The sequence below is a fragment of the Anabrus simplex genome, chromosome 7 (genome assembly GCF_040414725.1).
Source record: "Anabrus simplex isolate iqAnaSimp1 chromosome 7, ASM4041472v1, whole genome shotgun sequence".
Lineage (NCBI taxonomy): Eukaryota > Metazoa > Arthropoda > Insecta > Orthoptera > Tettigoniidae > Anabrus > Anabrus simplex.
The window spans coordinates 175,298,733-175,322,168 of record NC_090271.1 but is presented as its reverse complement, the minus strand read 5'-3'; the positions used below and the strand labels follow the sequence as shown (position 1 = coordinate 175,322,168).

Below are 23,436 nucleotides of genomic sequence, written 5' to 3'. Positions count from 1 at the left end.
CATTGAAATACTGTAGTTTCCAAAAGCTAGTTCAAGCTATTTAAATTTCCTTGGGCTAAGATTTTAGGGCTGGATTTACTTCTTGGTTTCATGAGTATGATGTTAATGCTAATTGTTGTTTGAAGGGGCCCAACATCTAGGTCATCAGCCCCTGATGGTACAGATGAAATGATAATTTAACATTTACCCACTGGCCAGGATTAAAATGATTATGAATTTAAAATAATCAGTGGATCTGATTCCCAATGCCTTATTTTCATTGAAAGTATTAGAATATGAATTAAAGTATGATAATATTAATTAATTCGTTAAATAAATAAATCAAATCTTCTGTTATTAAGCATATAATATGCAATAGACATCATGTACATGTTGTATACAAATAAATATATACAGTGCCGGAAAAATTAATAGCAACTCTCTGATATTTTCCCTTAAGTTAACATAGCTGGAAGATTTTTTAATTCTTGGATTTCATCACATATATTGCGCCACGTTCTAAGTAAAAAAAGGACAGGATAAAAGGCATGCATACCTACAGTTACAATGTGATTCGATCATTAAATTTAAAATCTTAAACTAAAAATAACTCATTAAAATGGTTACAAGAAAATGTACCCAATCACTCTCATTTATGACACATACATACAAATAATAATATAGTCGAACCTCGATATCTCGAAACTCCATTACTCGAATTTTCAGTATCTCGAACTTAGATTTTCCAGCCGTTTGTCCTATTCTTCACGTGTATTCATTTCTCTATTCTCGAAATTCGGTTATACGAATTTCTTGATTTCTCAAAGCAAATATTCCCTCCCTTGAAGCAAAAAATACTCTGTAACTCGAATTTTGTGCAACATTAACTGTGCTTTTTGCTATTTATTTTACGTCGCACCGACATAGATATGTCTTATGGCGATGATGGGACGGGAAAGGCCTAGGAAGTGGAAGGAAGCGGCCGTGGCCTTAATTAAGGTACAGCCCCGGCATTTGCCTGGTGTGAAAATGGGAAACCACGGAAAACCATCTTCAGGGCTGGCGACAGTGGGGCTCGAACCCACGATCTCCCGATTACTGGATACTGGCCGCACTTAAGCGACTGCAGCTATCGAGCTCGGTCATTAACTGTGCAATACGGCATTTGCGGTGTGTGAGGAACAGTTAACAAGAAAGGGTTCCAGTGAAGCTGAAACTAATATGATGGGAACTGAAAAACTCTAACTTCTAGTGATTGGCAAATCGGCAAAGTCTCGCCGTTTCTCGGGTGTCAATTACCGGTCACATACGAAAGCAAGCCCAGAAGTCACGGATGACAAGCTCCTTTACAAAACTCAGCTGCGTGGCATTGACGAAAAGTTTCAACATGAAGGGAGGAAAGGTTAACTGCAACAAACAGAAGAGACTAATGGATTATTTTCCAAACGTGTTAACGGAGCTATGTTTCTTATTTCACCCCTGTATGTACTATACTCTGTCTTTAAAAAAAATACTATAATAAGGGTTATAATTAAAGTGATGCCATAAAACAGAGTTTCTTTGTATATTTTTAAGTACCGGCAGGCCTACCGTTAAACATAATATATTCAGTAAAAGCCCATAGATATATTTATATGATTCAATTATGTGCTATACATGCTCAAAAACGGTATTCTCTATATCTCGAAATTTTGATAATTCAAAATAAAATTTATCTCCTTAGGTGATTCGCATAATACGAGGATTGGGGCAAAAGTCATGGCAACTATTTTTTTCTTGTAGATATATGAACGGATACAAACGTATATGTGTCGTGTGGAAGTTCTGCAGGCATAGTGTGTATGCAGAACAACCGATGGCTCTGTGATAGCTGATGGTAGTGCAGCGAGGGCTCTGAAATCAGTCAGTTGGTGAGTGTCGTGCGAGATGGAAGTAACCCGTGTTGAGCAGCGCGCTTACATCAAAATAGTCACTCTCCGAGGAAGAAATGCAATGGACTGTTACAGCGAATTAGTAGAAGCCCTTGGGAATAATGCCCTACCATACTGTACAGTAGCATGGTGGGTAGGAAAGTTTCAGCAAGGATGTGTGTCAACCAGTGATGAGCAATGTCCGGGACGACCTGTCAGTGTGCAGACTGGCATGGCTCGTGCCGTCATCGAACAGCGCCTGGATGAAGACAGACAATGGACGCTACTGGAGTTAGAGAGGGCAAGTGGCATCGAGAAACGCACCATCCACAGGATATTGCATAATGAGCTGCAACTGCGCAAAATCGCATCGCAGTGGGTACCGCATGCACTGACGGAAGTTCAAAGGTGGATGCGCTATGCAATATGCTCCGACCACCTTGCACGCTGGCAACAGGACGGCGATCAATTCTTGTCACGAATAATCGCCATAGATGAATTTTGGGCCAGGGCATATGAACCAGCACTAAAACGTTAGTCTGCGGAGTGGCGACATGCTGGATCACCAAAGAGGAAGAAGGTCCGTCAGAATCCTTCCCCAGTCAAATTGATGGTGATCGCATATGACGTCAGGGGTGTCATTGTTTGTCACTTTGTTCCACATGTCAGAACAGTGACCGCACAGTACTACAGGGACTTCCTGGTGCGACAGGTAAGACGTGGCATTCGGGAGAAACGTCCGGATCTTGTGGACAGTGCAATAATCCTGCACGACAATGCAAAACCACATGAGTAAAGCAGAGTGTGTAGGGCAGCTACTGCGACGTTGGGGATGGGAAGAATTGGAGCACCCACCGTACTCTCCCGACATTTCGCCCTGTGACTTTGATCTCATTCGAAAGATTAAGGAACCACTAATTGGTAAGCAATTTGCAACACGAGAGGACACTGCTAATGCTGTGCGCCAACAGGTGACCTGATTCACACATGGTGCGGCAAATGCTGAGGCAGATGGTATTCAGCGCCTCCCACATCGTTGGCAGCGTGTGGTGTCAGTAGCAGGGGACTACTCTGAGGATCTTTAGGCCCAGGTTTGTCATGTCAACTTTATGTATACTGTGTTGTCATTCTTTTGCACCAGGAAGGCCATATTGCCCTGTATACTACCGTAATAAATTTGCGTGTTACGATATTTTAGTGCTATTCATTGTCCACACATGTAGTTAACACCTTGTCCTTTCGTCTGTATATATCACATTTTCCAATCGGACTGGTATCTTCAAGAAAAAAATTAGTTGCCATGACTTTTGCCCCAACCCTCATAGTTTCCTTTATTAGACTGTAAAATGAACAGAAATTTAATTTTATAGGTATCTCTGAACACTTGGAGATAATGTTTGTTATGTTTTGTTATGTTTTTTGGCCATAACATGAAGAGAAAATACCAGAAACTGTCACTGACACAACTCCCTGAAATACATTCAACTCATTAAAATTATGAAGACCGGGCGAGTTGGCCGTGCGCGTAGAGGCAGCGCGGCTGTGAGCTTGCATCCGGGAGATAGTAGGTTCGAATCCCACTATCGGCAGCCCTGAAGATGGTTTTCCGTGGTTTCCCATTTTCACACCAGGCAAATGCTGGGGCTGTACCTTAATTAAGGCCACGGCCGCTTCCTTCCAACTCCTAGGCCTTTCCTATCCCATCGTCGCCATAAGACCTATCTGTGTCGGTGCGACGTAAAGCCCCTAGCAAAAAAAAAAAAAAAAAAAAAATTATGAAGTAAGAATAAACAAAAATGTAGTCAAATATGCTAAACTAGCACATACAAAACAGATAGGTATGTTTCATACATTATTAACATACGACTTTGACAGGGGAAAGCACAGAACCGGTAGAAAAAAAACATGTGGCATATAATTCCAACAAAATTATGCACAGAAACGATGTTAATATTGCGCGAACCACACAATAAGAAACTCATTCTTTTGTCCCAATTAACTGAGTCTCTAGCGCTCGCTAGCCTCTCTTGCTTGTAGGACGATTGCCGTCCCAAATCCCCAGCCGTAAAGCACATGCTGCTGTAGTGAGCAGGAAACACAGTACATGAAGGCGACGGACAATACACTCGCGAAATAAAGCATCAAATAAAAGCACTTGAAAATGAGGTTGGGTAAATTACACAAGCACATAAGAATTTATCCTAGGGGAAAAGTATTGACTGTACTGGAGGTTGTATTGGTCAAAAATAGGAAGAATTAAAAATAAATCAGAAAATAGGAAGACAAGTTAAAAAATGGAAAGTTTCCGTGTAAATCGGAAAGGTTGGCAGGTATGGATTAAGGTATATAATGTTTTAATGTAACGGTTGTTTAGAAAGTAATACAATCTATGTATTTTCTGGAAGCTTTCTAATGGTATATAACAACTTCATTTATGACCTTTTTAGATGGTTAGATGGCAGTTTTTGTAGGATTTGTTAATGGAAAGCACAATATCAATATTTAGCATTAGTTTTCATTTTGGCACTAGTACTTGGTAGGATACCCATTTAACTGCACAACTTGTGCACACCTTGTTGGTATGGAATCTACTAGATGTCTGAGGGTTTCTAAGGGCATAGCATGATACCAAATGTTCACAATGGCTTCAATCAATTGCAGTTTTGTTCTAGGCTTCCTTTCTCTTATTTTCTTCTTCAAAATCATCAACAAATTTTCAACTGGATTTAGATATGGTGGATTTTCAGGCCAAGACAGTGTTGTGACATTTTCTTGCTCACTTAGGAACTCTTTGTCCACTTTTGCATGATGGCAGGGTGCTGAATCATCCTGTAAAATGAATGGTTGTCTTGCAAAAAAATCAACAAGGGAAATGGTGAAGATGATTATAAAAAGGAGAAAAAAATTGTAAAGGTACAATCCCTTGAAGAAGAAGACAAGATGGAGTCATGAAAGAAGGGAGAACTTTCTCTACATTAAATGCCCTAATATCAAAGAGTCAGAAGAAAACTAAATGTGAAAGCCTGCAATATTGAAAGCTCATAAAATTAATCAACAATAACATTACATTGACCATTGTCTGTTGTGATGTGCTTTGACCCTTCTGCTGTCATGCATCTCCAATAGATAGGATTACTGCTGTGTCTCAAGTAAAACAACCTGCCTGAATATTGGCAGGAAGTAGCTAGGAAGTTAGAGGTGCTGATTGCAATGAGCAGTGTGCAAACTTAATGGAATATGGCAGAGGAGTGTTCATGGTTGTCTGTGGCCTGATCATTCCGTAGCGAAACACTGGCACATCGGCTAGTTAGTAATGTGTTTTAATTTACATAATGCATTAAAAATGTACAGATTAACTATGGTCATAATGGAATGATCAATAAACAAGGGTTTATATTGTGTACGTGGCGGAGACATATATATGAGACAAAGAGCTTTCTTTTGGATTACAAGAACCTCTGAGATTCTACTGCAATTTTCTCACAGTGTAATACCATATTCCACAATGCCATGAAAAACTACTAAGTATGCATTTAATAGGAACTTTCTTGGGACTTTATAAGTGCCGGAATTTAGTCCCGCAGGAGTGTCAGTAAATCTACCGACACGAGGCTGACCTATTTGAGCACCTATAAATATCACCCCACTGGACTGAGCCAGGATTGAACCTGCCAGGTTGGAGTCAGAATGCCAGTGCCTCAAGCATCTGAGCCACTCAGCCCGGCTTGCATTTTGTTGGAATTTAATAAGAGCTTGTTTGTTGTAAACCATTCAGTTGCTGAATATGAGGTATCCTTTGTTGGGTTCAACATTCTCCCTTTTTGTATGTTTCTAGTTATTGATAAGTCTTTCTCTATGGATTCAAATCTGTGACCAGTCTCCCTCATATGCAAACTCATCGCTGAGTATTTCCTATGTTTTTCCGCATTAACATGTTCCATGTATCTTGTCATAAAACTTCTCCCAGTCTGTCCAACATATGAAAAATTACACTGAGTACATGTGAGTCTGTATACTCAGTACCTACTAATACTACAGGCCTTACAACAGATATGTCGTGAGGTATGTGATGTCACAGGGATAGGCAGACGTGGCCAGTCGACGACCCAGCGTTTAGATCACAGCAAAGAGAGAGATTCCTTGGCGGTGAAAGGAGGAAGAGGTGCCAACGTCTATTATTTCACCCCACGTATGGAATATTAATTCCACGCTCAGCATCGTAAATAAATGTGATTATAATGAACTACAAAGAACAGCGAAGTTCATTAATGAATAAAAACGGTTAAATGTATTTCGAACCAATTTATTTTCCCTTCCCTGCCTCTTCACCTGGAGAAAAATTGAAGTTTCCATGTTGGCACTCCTACTGTAATGAGTATCATCAAACATGGCTGCTATGTTGAGTTGTGCGTGAGGAACATGCGACTAAATAATGCTGTGCTGAATCTGTTTAATACTGGCGTATGGTCGAAATAATTAGTGTAGTGTACCGGTATTACAGTTCGTAGAAGAATGGTGTTTAAATGTTCCGTTCCCCGCTGCAGGGGAAATTATGATAAAGGATCCCGTGTAGCTGTGTTTTCCTTCCCAAGCGATGAAGGACTTCGTAAGATATGGGTTAACGCAATACGCCGAGACAATTTCCAGGTCACGCAGAATTCAAAGGTAAGCTCAGTAGGCCTACTTATATTTTGAAAATTCTGTTCGTTTTAGGTTGTGAGCTCTTATTTTTCACTTAAAGGTCTAGGAAGCTTGTTATACCGTATTCATTATCTCTCAAACTGAACCAGGTGATAAATGTGAACATTTAAGATTTATAATATTTGAGTCTAAGACCACCCTAATTTGAACCACACACATCAAGTTGCTGTTCTGTTCCACATTTTAACTGTCCACCTTGAGATGATTATCCGTAGTTAATTAATTACCTCACTGTTTTCTAAGGTATTGGCATAACAAATTAGACTTTTCTTTTTCTTTTTAAGGTCTGTGAACTGCATTTCAGTGAGGACCAAATCCAGGGGCATAGTGACTGCTATGACAGTAAGACTGGAAATAAGTATTGTATACCTCTTCAGAAACCTCGTCTGAAACAGGGAGCAGTGCCAACAATTATGCCCAACTGCCCCTCTTATCTCTCTTCCACTTCTTCGTGTAGAGAGAGTGGTGATCAAAGAAGAGAAAGGTTGGAAAACAGGGATCTTGAAACAGCATTAGCAGAAAGTTTGAAAACCCATGCTCAGTACCAAGACAAAAGGAATTTCACAGACTTTCAAGGTTTTCTTCAATGTCTCCCTAATATCCAAATTTTAGACGACTGGATCTGTGTTAAATCAGAATCTAATGTTTCATTTGTCCTACTTGAGACATGCAATATTCCCACACTCCTAGCTTCCACTGTGGTAAAAAGTGACCTGAGTATGTCCTTACATGTGGGGAAAATGGAACTTAATAACCTAGATAAAAGAAAGTTTCCTATAATAGTTAGTAATATCAATGATGTAGCAGACAGTATGTTCAAACTTGATAAGATTGGACGATTAGAAAATCAGGATTTTATAAAAGATCATTTTCAGTTTATTAAGGACAGTTTAATGAAGTTATCAGAGCTACTTAAAGGAGAAGAATCTAGTTTGATCAACTTTATATGTGAACAGTTACTGTTATTTAATTTACCCAAGAATCATTATTCTTATTCATCAGATTTCCTCATTTTTTGCAGCATTTTATTTTCTATTTCACCTCATGCATATAGATTTATGAGAAGTTCAGGCTATTTGATACTGCCCCATCCCAACACACTGCATACAATTTGCTCAGCATATAATACCAACCCAGCTATGGAGCAAATTGACAAGAATTTTCTCCTTTATATAAGGCAGAAATAGAAATTTCTTAGTGTATCAGATAATATTGTTTCACTAATGGTTGATGAAATCCATCTGAAACCTTACCTAGATTATACTGGTGGTAACATACTAGGTGCTGCATATAATTCCTCAAATGCTGCTGCTAGTGCTCAAGTTTTTATGATTCAAAGTTTATTGTCATCATTCAAAGATGTAGTACACATACTTCCAGTCAAGAAGCTCAATGGTGAGGGTCTGTTTCAATTTATTAACAAAGTGGTTTGTGGATTACGTGCAATAGGTTTTAAGGTCATATGCATTGTAACTGACAATAATGCACTCAATAGAAGGGCTATGTCTTTTTTGCCTCACCACCAAAATTATCAATTGTTTATAGGCACCCATGTGATGACAACAGGACTCTTTTCTATATGTTAGGTTCTGTTCACATTCTCAAATGTATTAGAAACAATTGGCTTAACCAAAAAGATGTTGATCAATCGATAATGTATCCCTCATTTGAGACATTTCCACAAGACACTGAGTTAGCAGTGGCCAAATTCTCAGCCATTAAGACACTTCATGACATTGAGAGTACTCAGATTGTAAAATATGCCAACAGGCTGAACTTGAAGTCACTATTTCCTACCAATCTTGAACGTCAAAATGTAAAACTTGTACTGAATGTTTTCAATGAAATGACTATTCAGGGGCTGGAAGCTCTTGGAGAAAGCAACAGAATTGTAAATTTTAAGGCAACTGCCACTTTCATTAAATTAATTTGTACATGGTGGAGAATTGTAAATGTAGGATCACCTGGTAGAGATATTCGTTTTAAGGATATCTGTCAAAAACCATTGTCAAATCCAAGTGATGAAAATTTCATATTTCTGGAACGTTTCTTGTGTTGGTTAGATTTCTGGAAAAATTTACCAAACCGTGCAAGTGCTCTGTCAAATAAAACACATCTAGCCATATCACATACTACTCATGCCCTTTTAGAAATCACTAAATACTGTACTCAAGAGCTGAATTTCAAATACCTTTTGCCAGGTAAAATTCAAACAGATGCACTTGAAGCACGATTTGGTAAGTACAGAACAATGGCTGGATCTCAGTACCTAATATCTCTGCGACAAGTATTTGAAATTGAATCAAAGATAAGAATTCAAACTCTATTGTCATTGAAAATTGCATCTAATGCTTTTGGTGAAATTGATCTGGACCTGGATTCATTTGAATGTGATCTCAAACTGGATGACTTTGAGGCTAGTCCCCCAGATGTTGACCTTTACTGTGTAGATGTCAGTGAAGACCAGCTTTTATCCATTCAGGAATATTTGCCTGTTATCACATATTTGTCAGGATATTGTGTAAGAGCAGTTCTTCGAAGGTTGAAGTGTGAAATTTGTAAAACATCACTCGTTTTGGATAGAACGTTATCATTAACAGATGATCAAGGTAATTATGAGCTTATAAAAAGTGTTGACAGGGGGGGGCTGCATTGTCCCAACCCAGAAGTTGTTAATGCCACTATTTTCACTTACTTGACTGTCAAAACCTTGGTATCTGAGAAGTATGAATACTTGTTTATGAAGCACCCATCACAGCAAAATTTAGTTGTAACATTGGCAATGTCTGTGATTAGAAAAGAAGGTGTACTCTTGTGGAGTTGCCATGTACTCAAGATAACCATACTCATGAAAAAATTCTCTCTTACATTGTAAAAACAGGATGTAACATATTCCTTAATAATTATGTTAAGAAACTTAATAATGTCCAGAGTCGCATACATACAAAGAGGAGGAAGCTTAACAGTCTCATAGGTTAAAGGTACTAAATTATCTTGTAATAGAGTGGTTCTACAGTAAGAGGATGAAATGTTATAATGTAGGCATACCCTGTAAACTTGGCTATTATGTTGTCATATTCCACCCTTTAGTCAGTGATAAACTGGTTCAGATATTTTCATAAATGCAGTGTAGTGTAATTCAAAAAGTGTCATATTTTCAAAGTGTTCTTCAATTAATATAAAGTGTTCATTCCTATCAGAATGGCAACAGAACCAGAAGATGTATGTGTTCCTGCAAAGGAGAAAAAAATCTTTAAATTTTAAAGTACTGCCTTAGTGAAAAACTTAGTAGTTCACTTTCGAGCTCTATGCCAAGGTTGAAATTGAAATTAAATCACATCATATTTTTAATGAACCTAAATCTTTGCACAGTTTCATTAATGAGTTTCCTTGAAAAATATTAGGTGCTTGCATACCCTTTTAAATGTGTCTTGTGATTTTAAGAATTAATATCTTGCAGTGACTATGGTTTGGATGCATGATTATATTACCATGTATGCTGTAAATTATTTCTTAAAAAAATATACTCCAAACCTTTGCATATTTCTATTGACAATGAAAAAATATTTTTCAAACATTATCTAAATGGCCAGTGGTACTTTATAGCCAAGTTAAAATATTTTCAAATAGATACTTTTAATTTTTGACATGTTGAGTATGAGAGTACATAATTTAGTATCAGTACTTCCATGTAATCTGAATTTAATCAGGCATTTCTGGGCTCTAATTTTGTGATATTATTAAGCCCATGTACTCATATTCTGAGTGTATTGTTGATTCACTGTTTCAAGGTTAGTCTATTGCCATAAAAGGCTTTACTTCCATCATCCTAATTGTATGCTAGTCTCTAAGTTAATTTGTCTTCAACAAAACATATTTAAAAATTTTCTTGTAATCTGAGCAAAATTTTAAATTTCTTATGCTAAGAATTTTTTTCCATATTATGCTATTTTCTTAGTTAGCCTAATTTGTCTTCCACAAAAAAAAAAAAAAAAATAGATTTAACATCGTTCTTGCAATTTGTGCAAAATATGCACTTGTTGGAATTTTTAGATTTCTTTTGCTTAGAATTTTTCCTATGTTATGCCAGTTTCTAAGTTAAATTGTCTTCCATAAAAACATATTTAACACTTTTCTTGCAATTTGAGCAAAATATGTTTAAACCAGTGTGTTGGAGAGAAAGAGAGCTTTTACATTAACGGAATGTGATTGACAGGGTATTACTTGAAAAGTAAAAAATTAAGTTAATTACTGCAACTTGCCACTAATGGAGAAAAGAAATACGGAACATCTAGGACAAATGTCAGATTATTTCACTGGAAGACTTAAGGAAAATTTCAGTGGATTTTCAGTAATGTTTGTGGAATTATTATATTATTATTCTTATTATTAAACATTGAAAATTTACAGGATTTAATTTCATCTAAATAAACAAATGAGTTTAAACAAGTTTCTGTGAGAAAATTCCCTTGATTAAGAATTAACAGTTCAGAAATGTGTATTGATGTAATGTTTGTACAGAAGAATTAAGTTATTTAACTAAAACTATGTTATTATTGTTAAATTGTTGTATTTCCTGTTATGAATTCCAGCATAATTTCTTCATCCTCAGTGAATCATTCCCTCCTTTGTATTCCATTTTTTATTTGTAACTAATTATTTCCATTATGTATAATATCCAATTTGTTTCTAAGTCAGCACTAAGACAGAAATATTTACCAAAATAGTAAAAATAAAATGTTCTAAATAAGAAATAAAGGGAGGTTTCCGGCACGTTAAAGAGCCTTAAATGGGACGAAATTCCAGTTTACTTTGGCTTATAATTAGTAGTATATACAAAAGACTTTGATTATTAATTAATATAATTATTTTATTTTCCAGTAAAATGTTAACTGATACTTCATGAGTAAAACGTAGGTTAATTACTAATCACCAAGGGTCATAAAATTATTATTAACTAAAAAATGGTAACAATCAAATTAAAACCCCTTATTGTTATTTACTATCAATCTGAACTTTTACGAAATTTCCAGAAAACGGAGTACGCCATCTCTCCGCCTTTCTTCTGCTTTAAATGGTCTCGGTACAACTGAATGTGCTTTAATACTCTGAAAGAGCATCTTTTGAAAACGTTTTGTAAAGCTCACAAGTTCTCATCATCAAAGTAATTCGTTCAACAACCACTGAAGTGCCGTTGCGCGCTTCAGGAGTGACTGCCTATCCTTGTGACGTCATCGGCCGTGCTGTGAGGCCTGTTGTATTAGTAGGTACTGGTATACTCCCAATCCCAAATAACAATTTTTATCATAATTAACTTTTTTATGATTAAAGAATATGGACTGGTTAGTATTAGTAGTTCTAAAAGCTATATTAAAATTATGTTTCTTGAATACGTTAGTAATCTGGTGTATAGCTGGATTGTTAAAAGTGAATTTAGCATACTCAGTTTTTTTGGTTTTGTCTGGTATCAGATTCGTAGATAACTTGTTCTTAATTTTATTGATCAATTTGTTCATCATTTCTAATTTGAAACCATTTTGTTTAGCGAGGTACCTAGTATAATTTAATTCTTTCTTCAAATTCTTGGGAGATAGAGGGATTCTAAGTGCTCTATAAATCAGACTGTGAAAAGATGCTTGTTTATGTGAATTCGGGTGTAAAGAAAAATTGTTTATAGTTGTAGATGATTGTATCGGTTTTCTAAATAGGGAGTAAACGTAGTTGCCTCAAAGAAGCAGCATTGAAACCTATTGAAATCAAATGAAACTAAATTCACCAGCTTTACAAACAAACAAACAAACAAACAAACAAACAAACAAAACTCACCATTATTTACAGAAGACATTGAAAGTTATCTCCTTTACCTGCGATGTAAGTTTCACTTCTTGTTATGAGATTTTGGAAAGCACTTTGTAATTCATGAACACTGATGGAACGCACAATGTTCCTAATTTTGATTTTTAATTCTTCTGCAGTTCCAGAATTATTCCTGTAAAGTTTTCCTTTGAGAGATCCCCACAGATAAAATTCACATGTGCTTAAATCAGGTAAATGAGAGGATCATAGGCCTTTACTGATGTTCTGAACATCATCGAACACTTCCTGCAACCATTGCATAGAGCTACATGTTGAATGGGCCATCGCACCATCGTGCTCGAAATACCCGTACCTTTCTTCTTCTTTCTTCTTCTTCTTCTCCTCCTCCTCCTCCTCCTCCTCCTCCAGGAAGTTCAGCAAAAGATGGTTCAAGAATGCTGTGAATAAAATAGTCGGAAGTAATCTTGTCCTGAAAAAATATCTGACCGATAATTCGTTGGGCACTAATAGCACACCATACACTCACCTTCACATTGTGCAGAGGTCTCAGCTGTTAAATGTGCAGGTTCTCTTTATTCCAGACACTATTGTCCTGTGAACTGACATATCCACTCAAATGAAACCATGCTCGTCACTCATAAAAATAAATTTGGGATCCACAATACCATCATGGATGCTATTCATTAAACAAAAAGCCCATTGCACTAAAGTCCTGACAAGTCTCGGTGTACCAAGTGACCACTGCTCAGCCTGAAGGCCTGCAGCTTATGAGGTGATGCATGGTCTGTGCGATGAATCCTCACGGTCGTTATTCTCCGTTGTCTAGACCGGCGTTGCCATTTCACTGTCCTATAGCTCCTCAATTGTAATCACTTAGGCTGAGTGGACCTCGAACCAACCCTCAGGACCAGGCAAAAATCCCTGACCTCGCTGGGAATCGAATCAAGGCCTCCACATGAGACATGCTACATCTAGACAGCGGGGCTGGGCACTATTCATTAGCCAACTGCAAAATCTTATTCTTGCAATGAAATCTGTAGGCTGTATGTTATGGACAGAACGAGTCTGGTAAGACTGTAAATGTAATGATTTTGTTGCATTATGCGCTGATGAATGTAAAAATACTAGTTTCCTGATCTTCTCTCCAAAGCAACTTATGTGGACTGACTTGCAGTCTTGCTTGTATAACTTCCAACCTCCTTTGTGTGAGAGCTATTCTCATCTGCTGTATTTTTGTTATTAGTTGTGGAACCAGTACTATGCTACTTGTGAATAAGTTGTTGCACGTAAAGTTTTGATGGTACTGTAGAACCAAAAACTGTCTAAGGTACACTTATTAACTACATGTAAGCAATGAATTTCAGCTGGTCACTTTCATTACGAAAGTAAGTCCTATTAAATAGCTTCTTCTTGTGCAAATAACACTCGACCAAATATATTCTCTGTGCTGTAGAGTACTTAACCATCATAATAATAAGCTCACAATACACTTTACAACACCAATAGCTACTAGCGAACTATTATGTTAGATATCATAAGTTATGATTTGTCAAAACTTCTTATCACACCAAGATTGACACAAGCCATATGGTGCTCACCTGGGGATTCCTGCAGCCTGTAAGCTAAAATCCAAAGCCTTAAATTAAACTCCCTGTATAAAATGATTAAACATTAATACATAACCTACCCTATAGCATATGAAAAATCATTTTCAGTTAAACGCATACCCTAACGTGTGTCACGTAGCTTATGATATCCATCAAACCCTTCTCTATGTACTGTGGTTATATCCATTAGTTCTCTGAGGTTTTGTGTTTCTACCAGAAAACAATCAATCATGGTCTTTGTTCTCCTTTGTCCCCAACCATATCTTCTGATCTTTAGGGAGTTATTTTTTCTAAACCAAGTGTTATCTAAAATTAGTCTCTTTCACAAAAGTCAATCAGCTGGTCATCTTCTTAATTTCTCTTTCCATATATTTTTTCAAATCAATCAATCAATCAATCAATCAATCAATCAATCAATCAATCAATCAATCAATCAATCAATACTGATCTGCATTTAGGGCAGTCGCCCAGGTGGCAGATTCCCTATCTGTTATTTTCCTAGCCTTTTCTTAAATGATTTCAAAGAAATTGGATTTTATTGAACATCTCCCTTGGTAAGTTTTTCCAATCCCTAACTCCCCTTCCTATAAACAAATATCTGCCCCCATTTGTCCTTTTGAATTTCAACTTTACCTTCATATTGTGATCTTTCCTACTTTTAAAGAAACCATTCAAACTTATTCGACTACTAATGTCATTCCACGCCATCTTTCCACTCACAGCTCGGAACATACCATGATATAGATGTTGATTCCCATAGGGAACCTGAAAGATTTGTCCCGAATGAGTAAATGTGTAATACCTATATAAATGGTCCGTTATTGGACATTGTAAATTTTCCAGCTAACTCATTCCTGGTTGACAGCATTTCGCCCCAGTGTGCTAAGTCCGGCTCATCAGCTGATAAATAGCACACCCACTAAGACGCATGGCTAGTGCCTACCGTGGAGGCCACTGCGTCGGCTATTCGGAGCCACCGGCAGTGCCAATGCACTATGAGAGAATTTGGCTCATTACCAAAAATTGATGCCTGCCTGGCCATCAGATGATATAGATGTTGATTCTCATAGGGAACCTGAAATATTTGTCCCAAATGAGTAAATTTATAATACCAATATAAATGGTCCGTTATTGGACATTATAAATTTTCCAGCTAACTCATGAATAGTGTCCATGTCCAATAATGGACCATTTATATTAGTATTATAAATTTACTCATTCGGGACAAATATTTCAGGTTCCCTATGAGAAAAAACATCTACATCATCTGATGGCCAGGCAGGTATCAATTTTTGGTAGTGAGACAAAGTCTCTCATAGTGCATTGACACTGCTGGTGGCTCCAAATAGCCTATGCAGTGGCCTCCACAGTACGCACTAGCCATGCGCCTTGGTAGGTGTGCTATTTACCACCTGATGAGTCCAACTTAGCACACTGGGGCGGAACACTGGCAACCAGGAATGAGTTAGCTGGAAAATTTATAATGTCCAATAACGGACCATTTATATTGGTATTACATACTGCTTAGTCGAGCAGCTCATCTCCTTTCTCCGAAATCTTCCCAGCAAAACTTTGAAACATTTTTGTAACGCTACTCTTTTGTCGGAAATCGCCCAGAACAAATCTAGCTGCTTTTTTTTTTTTTTTCCCCCCAGTTCTTGAATCAAGTAATCCTGGTGAGGGTCCCATACACTGGAACCATACTCTAGTTGGGGCCTTACCAGAGACTTATATGCTGTCTCCTTTACATCCTTACTACAACCCCTAAACACCCTCATAACCATGTGCAGAGATCTGTACCCTTTATTTACAATCCCATTTATGTGATTACCCCAATAAAGACCTTTCCTTATATTAGCACTTAAGGTACTTACAGTGATCCTCCCAAGGAACTTTCACCCCATCAACACAGTAATTAAAACTGAGAGGACTTTTGCTATTTGTAAAACTCACAATCTGACTTTTAACCCCGTTTATCAACATACCATTGTCTGCTGTCCATCTCACAATATTATCAAGGTCATTTTGCAGTTGCTCACAATCTTGTAACTTATTTATTACTCTGTACAGAATAACATCATAAAACATTTCCCTTCCTTTCCTTTCCACTGCCACCTGGGTATTAAAAACTCGAACCAACCCTCACTGCTCATTGCTTACTTCTCCTTCCAGATTTTCTAAGAAAGTAACTTAGTAATGTATTTAAGTTTGTTCTCAATTCTATTAATTTTTTGTTTGGTTTTAACTATTTTAAATATCTCATAATTTTATTTATGATTTTGACTAGTATGTGGTTAAGTGGAAGAGAGGGCCTCGAGCCCTAACTTCGCCACTGAAAAAAAGGCATTAATAAATAAATAAATAAATAAAATAAATAATTTCTTCTCACAATCATATGTTTGGGGTGTATAGATGTGAACAAATTCTCTCTGTTTCTGATCCTCATATTTAAGGGTCACTTTCAGGATTCTATTATTCAACATCTTAATTCCTTAAACTCATGAAGATATTTACTTATGATAAATCCAACTCAATTTTTGCTTCCTACCCTCCACTCCAGTACAGCATATAAAGCTTTCCTCTTCCCTTTTCCTTTCCATTTAGTTTCACTTAGACCTAGAAAATCTATCCTTCTTTCTTCCACGCAGTAAATTGGTTCTTCAATCTTTCCTATTAGTGTAAGGATAGTCACTGTACCAATGAGTATGTAAAGTTCACTCTGTCCTCCAGTTGTTCACTTCTCGCACGCACTTGCCCTGGTGACATAAGAGATGTGTGTACTTCTGGGGTATTAACCATAAGTAATTAAAATCCCTGGCCCAACCAGGAATTGAATCTGGGCCCTCTAACCAAAAGCCAGTACGCTGCCCATTAGGGTACATTAAGATGTATTAAAAATGCTAAATGGAAAATGAAGTAAGCGTTCTAATAATTAAAATTAATTATTTAGTGGAGGCTGACAGTCTTTATAAATGCAACTTACTTTAAGGGTGGTGAACATAATTCCAAGTTCACCATTTTGTAAGTAAGGCTCCATGAAGTCTTCAATGAAATGGATTTCTGAGCCAAGCTGGAGAATGCGAGACCTCACTACTACAAAGTGGAAAACTGGAAATAAATCATCCATTGTCCACAAGTAAGAAGTTCCCAGTTCCTGTTGCACAGCCTGAAAGCAAAGAATATAACAAATGATATGTTACTTACAGTATAAGGTATCGTACTAATATAATAATTGAATCGGTTATTTATGAAAGGGCTCTTGTCACAAAAAGTAAACTGTTGGGAAATTTTTAAAAAAATGTTTATTTTCCTACTATTAATAACTACGACAGATTTTTTAAATTCTAGTTATTTTGAGTCTATTAACCGCAAATAATAACGATGATTAAAAACAGTTATGTTGTTTATGTTGCATGATAGTGCATATCAAAGTTGTCTGACAAGAGGCCTTTCATAAACAAAGGGTTGACAAAAGCCCATTCATAGAGACAAAAGTTTAAAAAAAAAAAAAAAAAAAAAAAAAAAAATTAAAAAAAAAAATGCAATGATTGATTGAGACGTTATGAAGGCTATTTATTTTACATTAAACATTGTTTACACAAATGAGATTGGCCATAACAGATACATGAGAATGGGTTTTTAACAAACACACAATTTACATTAACCTTCTTGGAGCCAAGAGCCGATCTGGTCGGCCGCTCCCCATCAGCTGGAAGAGGCCAGAGCTCCGCCTCCACTCTACTACTGTAAAGTGCCAGGCCGTTTTCAGTGGAAATACATGTTTTCTAAAATTTGCATATATCTACTGGTGTATAGAAAATACCGGCATGAAATTTTCTACATATCGACCACGTAGAATAAGAAAACTAGTTTAGAGTGATATAAAGAGTCAAAAACGTGTTATTATTGATTTAAAGTTGTCGATAACGTTTATTTTTAAGAAGAGAAAACATTTTCGCACTTTCTCTCTCAATATCTACTTTGAAAAAATAATTTACAATACAAAAGAATATATGTAATTATGTATAATGTATTTCTAAATACAATTCTATAGAATAACTAATTTGAACAAGAAAAATAAAAACATAAAAGTAAAAATTCAAACATATGTCACTAGTAAAAACAAGACAATTTTACTCACCGATAAAATTCGCGTATATGTATCGATGTTTGGCGAATACTGACAAGAACTTTTCTGCGTGCGGACAACACAGTATTAAAATAATTCTGAATTATTAAATAAGTAAAAAATAATAGTTGATATTATAGTTTTTGTTTTCAGGAAAATTATTTTCTCGTTCTTGGTTGTAGTATATATTAGAAAAGTAATTTTACAATAAAACAGAATTTAGGAAATTAAGAAATGTATGGCACTAAAAGTCCTGATTTGCTTTGACCTACTAAGCAACCGCTGCTCAGTTCGGTACTTGCAGTTTACGAGGTGAATCATGGCCAGTCAGACGAATCCTCTCAGTAATTATTCTTGGTTTTCCAGGCCGAGGTCGCCCTCTCACCCTCAGATATCTCCTCAATTGCAATCACTTAGGGTCACTTAGATTGAGTAAACCTTGAACCAACCCTCAGGACCAGGCGAAAATTCTTGACCTGGGGGGGAATCGAACCCATGACCTCCGGGTGAGAGGCAGGCACGCTACACTTGGCCCACGGAGACCGGCATTTATGTAATGATAGAGGACTATGTGTGACTATAAGGTTTAGCAGAGAGTAAGTGAAAAGTAAATTCAAGTATGATATGGGCTGAGAATAAGACAGTGGAGCATGTTTAGGTCCAAGAAGTTCTTTGAAGGAGACAGGAGGTTGAGGAATGTTATCGGGTTCGTTGGGACAAATTTCCACAAAATGTTCTCCAGAGACATCATTATCATATTCATTATCACTAGTTTGATCTACCACCATATTCAGAGTAGCTTTAGTGCCGTTAGAAACAATTAAACATCTCTTCTTTAGCTTCGGTGATTCCGCGGACGTGTCCGGTATAATTTCGTCGCTATTCTCTGAACTAAATTCCCTATCGCTATCCGATAAACCATCTGCGTTAACTTTGCATTGTTCCAAATACTGCATTAATTTATTGTCATCAATACCTGCTGAAAAAATATCACGAGAAAAACTTGCCATTTTCCTGTCACAAATCCACTCACTGCAAGGAGCAATCTCTTACCGACCGGTTAGCGGTATTTGTAAACACAGGAAACGACTCTTGTGAAAGCTATAACACCCTCTTAGAACTCCCAAAGCAAGGTCAGGCACACAATAACGTATAGCCCCTTTACTACAGGTTGTAACAAAAGTATGTACGTCACTATAGGTTGCCTCAAAATTATGTATATCACAGAATTTTAAGCCGGCCGATGTAATCGGCTCTGGCAACTTCCGACTGGATTGTTAAAGGCCAACAAGATCAGCTCTGGCAATTTAAAGGGCGGGTGCTCGTACTACCGCCTGGCACCAAGAGAGTTAAAGTCTCATATCATTACATTTCACAGTTCTTTTTCAACTGTAGGCCACTGAATCACTTCATCATAAAAGAAACCATGTTCCTCAGGGACGAACTGAACAAGCTTCTTTATATCATCCATTTTCTTTTTTGGAATAGGTATTTTTTCTGTGTATGCTTTGTGTATGGTTAGAGAAATGCATGATTGTGTCGGAATAGCTAGTTTGAATGTTTTGTAGAGGATTCCACTAATAAAAGCTGATACTGTTACTCTCCTTTATTTGACTGCTGGAACGAGAATTCATGGTAGTTAGAAATAGTAAAATATTCTCTTTTTCCCTTCTTTACAGATTTGGTTTCTTCTGAAACAGTACATTTTTTATAGAACTGAGGCCACCATTTTTGAAAATCCAAAATATTACCTGTTTCTATTAAATCAACAGTAAACATTCCCTGTACTGAAGACATTAATATCATTTCACGTATGTCTTTTATTGTCTAATATCGGTCACATTTCCTTAATTTTCTTTTGACAAGGCCAAGACTCTGTCACAGGGCAGATACGAGTGGCCCCTTATGGGCAGTCTGTACACAATCATTTTGAATCTTCCAGTGTCTGTAAGAGAAAGTAAGAACCTAATCATTGTGTGATTTTTTTTTTTGACCTGTTCAGTTATCACTGTACAGGTACAATTCATCAACATTTTCTGGTATATTATCATTGATATACTTCATTATAAAAGAGCAAACTTCATTGCTGCCCTTTTCTGCAACTCCTTGGTGGTACAAGTAAAAGGATGCTCTGTCAGTACCACTGCTGTGGATACAAAATAGATAAACTGACAGCTGCCTAAGGTAATAGACATCCTGAACTGGAATTGTGGGCAAAGAAATGTTTGCTATGTAGTCAAAACACAAAAACACTGCATTATCATGTTCTGCACAGTATTGTTTTGTATCACGTAACGAACTATAAAATTGGTTACTCCGCCTTTTGTGCACGAGTAACTGTGCAACAGCTACTCGTTTCGCTGTATCATCAATCTGAGGGTTTTTGATTCACCTATTAAGCATCTCACACTCACAGCAAGTGTCAATTTAGGGCTTTCCAAACCGGTAGTTAAAATGTTCTTTGAATACCTTAGAATAAAAACTGTATTTTACATCACTACCATGATATTTTTCTAAAAACATATTGTATATTTTTTTTATGTCAAGCCTTGCATCCAAATATTGTATTTCTTTTGACGAGAAGTGACTGGTTTTTAGGGGGAATGACTCAATGTGGTCTTTGAATTGGTCAGTATAATCTTGCGGAAAAGTCTTATGGTTCTTCTGTTTTCCTCTCAAATCTCTAGGTGATTCACCTTTTAAAAGTACCTCTTTCAGTCTTCTAACTTTTTTATCCCCTACGGCATACAAACTCAGAAATGCTTTTTTGCAAACCTTAACTCGTTGTTCACCAGCCATAACATGAAACGTGAATGAGCTCACATGTTCAACAGAATGCGCAGGCTTAGCAAACTCCTCTTCTTTGTCATCTGTGGGGTTAGGTTTCAACCTAGACCTTCTACTTTTCACTGGATGGACTTCTATTAATGATTGATAAAATAAGTCTTGTTCATCTTTGCTTGCAAAGCTTCCACCTCTGCTAAGAATGTCAATTTGGTCCTCCTCAGAAAACTTGTTAAAACATTTCATTCCGCACCTAAAACATGCAGAATAAGTTAGTCACATTTCTTTTAAAACCAGTTTAAACATGTAAGACTTGAAGAAATAGGCTAATTTAGGGCTCACGTAGAACAACACAACGCAATAAACCTACAACACTAACCTACAGAACTGTCTAGATCTAAGGTACTTCAAATTAAATAAATCAACTTACGAGCATGGTGTCCCTGTTTTTCATGCTTGAGAAACATTCCCTTTGTAATTAATATACTCATCACCATGGATTCTTGCTTTTTTTATACGATTTACTTTGTAGTTCTCGATCTTGCGAAATTCTCTTTTACGTTTATTACCTTCCACGACTTCATTATCAATCTCTGACATTTTTTAGGAGCACACGAAATCTTCTTAACAACTCTTAAATTAATTTTAGGTTAAAGATATCACTTGAAACTAACCTACAACAATAACAATCATAATGAAGAGAGAGGAATACAACTGTACACTACACAGACAAGTGAACAGAAACAGCTGGTTACCAGGCCACTGCTGCCAACCATGCTTTATTTAAGAAAGGGCTCTTGTCATTGACATGAGCCGTTTCATAACTAAACACAGATTTGCAATGGCTGTATCTTGAAAAGTATTGGTGCGACAAGAGACCTTTCATAAGTAAATTATGCGTGGATGTTGGCACAATCCATTTTCATGATAAACTTTTTTTTTTTTTTTTTTTTACTAAAAGTGACAAGAGCCCTTTCATAAATAACAGATTCAATTATTAAACCAAGATGGTAGACAAACTGTATCAGTGTGCACAAAACAAAGTGAACTTTATTAACAGTGCTTTAAAATCAGACAAACAGATGAATTGAGTTTGGTGTGAAGAAGTGTTAGCTTCAGTAGAAGTGCTAAGAAAAAGGCTCTGGACACCAACAGAGAGGAAATCACAAGGCTAGCCGACACAACACAGTCAAGTAAACAACAAGCCACTTACTAGGAGGTGGTGCAATTGAGGCCAAATAATCTCACCACAGTGGTAACAACTAAATATGGGGTCAATGTATCAGCAAAAGATTCTGACGAAGTGAAGGACTCTGAACAGACACTAGGACTATTACAGCTTTCTACAAAAGCAAATTCAATTAAAGTAGGGGGTAAACAAAATCAAGAAAATACAAAACGAGGAGATAGTGCTTGAGTTACAAAATGAAAATGAATACAGGACAATGGTGAACACAATTGAGACAAATAATCCCCATCTGAAGACAAGAATACTGCACGAAAAGAACCTGTGAATTATTATACTTGGAATTGAGGTTAACTTCCCGGAGAACGAAGTAATTCCCTCCATAGTGGAACAGAATTCACTTGTCAAGCATGCTCTCTCCGCTAATCTCAATGACATAGCGATATGTTTCATGAGAACATCACGAGATGGAAGCACAAACTACGCCATAGTCAAAGTCAGTCCAGCGATCTACCAGGCACTACAGAACTGCGAGAAGCTCTACATAGGATACACAAGATGCAACTTCAGTGAACGTGTTTCTGTGATTCGCTGCTTCAACTGCATGGGCTACGGACATTTCTATACAGACTGAACTAAGGGACAGTGCTGTTTACTCTGCTCAGATGCTCACAACTTTTGTGACTGCCCCAAAATAAAGACTGAGTGCATTAACTGTAAATTACAAAACTAAAAATGCAATTAGGAACCATTAAGAACTAAATTCCCAGCATCCTGCTATGTCATTGAATTGCCTTATATACCAGAAAATACTCAATGTCATAAAATCTAAAATTAACTATGGCTGACCTCCAAGTCTATCAACAAAATTTACATACATCAGTTGTGCCTACCTGCACCGGCTACTTCTCCTCTTCAGACTACTCCATGTATCGGGGTCAATTTATATATCGTGCATTAAATATGATGCTATGTATCTGCAGCTACATCTATCCCCATTTATCCGTCAATAATAAATTTTCTTTGCACCTTCATAATTTTCGATTAGGGTAATAATCTCCTTTCCATGTTTCACAGTAGGCGTCAAATTATTCTCTGATTTTCTACACGATACCTCTCAGGGGTAACTGATATGCATAACAATATATATATATATATTTAACGTGAGATCAACTAAGAACCTGCATATCCTCTCTTACAGTTTACTAGCAAATCTATTCTTCCTTAAATATAAATAAAATTATCACTCAAACTCATCCAACCAATAACACTAGCCAACATGATTTTGCGGTAACATAGAAAATATGTAATTCTTATGGAAAT

The 23,436-nt window shown here is 36.8% G+C and overlaps 1 protein-coding gene across 1 annotated transcript in view; it reads right to left on the bottom strand.

Annotated features, from left to right (window-relative positions):
- The window catches only part of Als2 (Amyotrophic lateral sclerosis 2), a 226,968-nt gene that overhangs the window by 1,989 nt on the left and 201,543 nt on the right, over positions 1-23,436 (bottom strand). Inside the window, exon 14 of the mRNA XM_067151475.2 lies at positions 16,998-17,180. Within this exon, the coding sequence (XP_067007576.2) occupies positions 16,998-17,180 (183 nt within the window). The remainder of the gene's footprint in view (positions 1-16,997; positions 17,181-23,436) is intronic.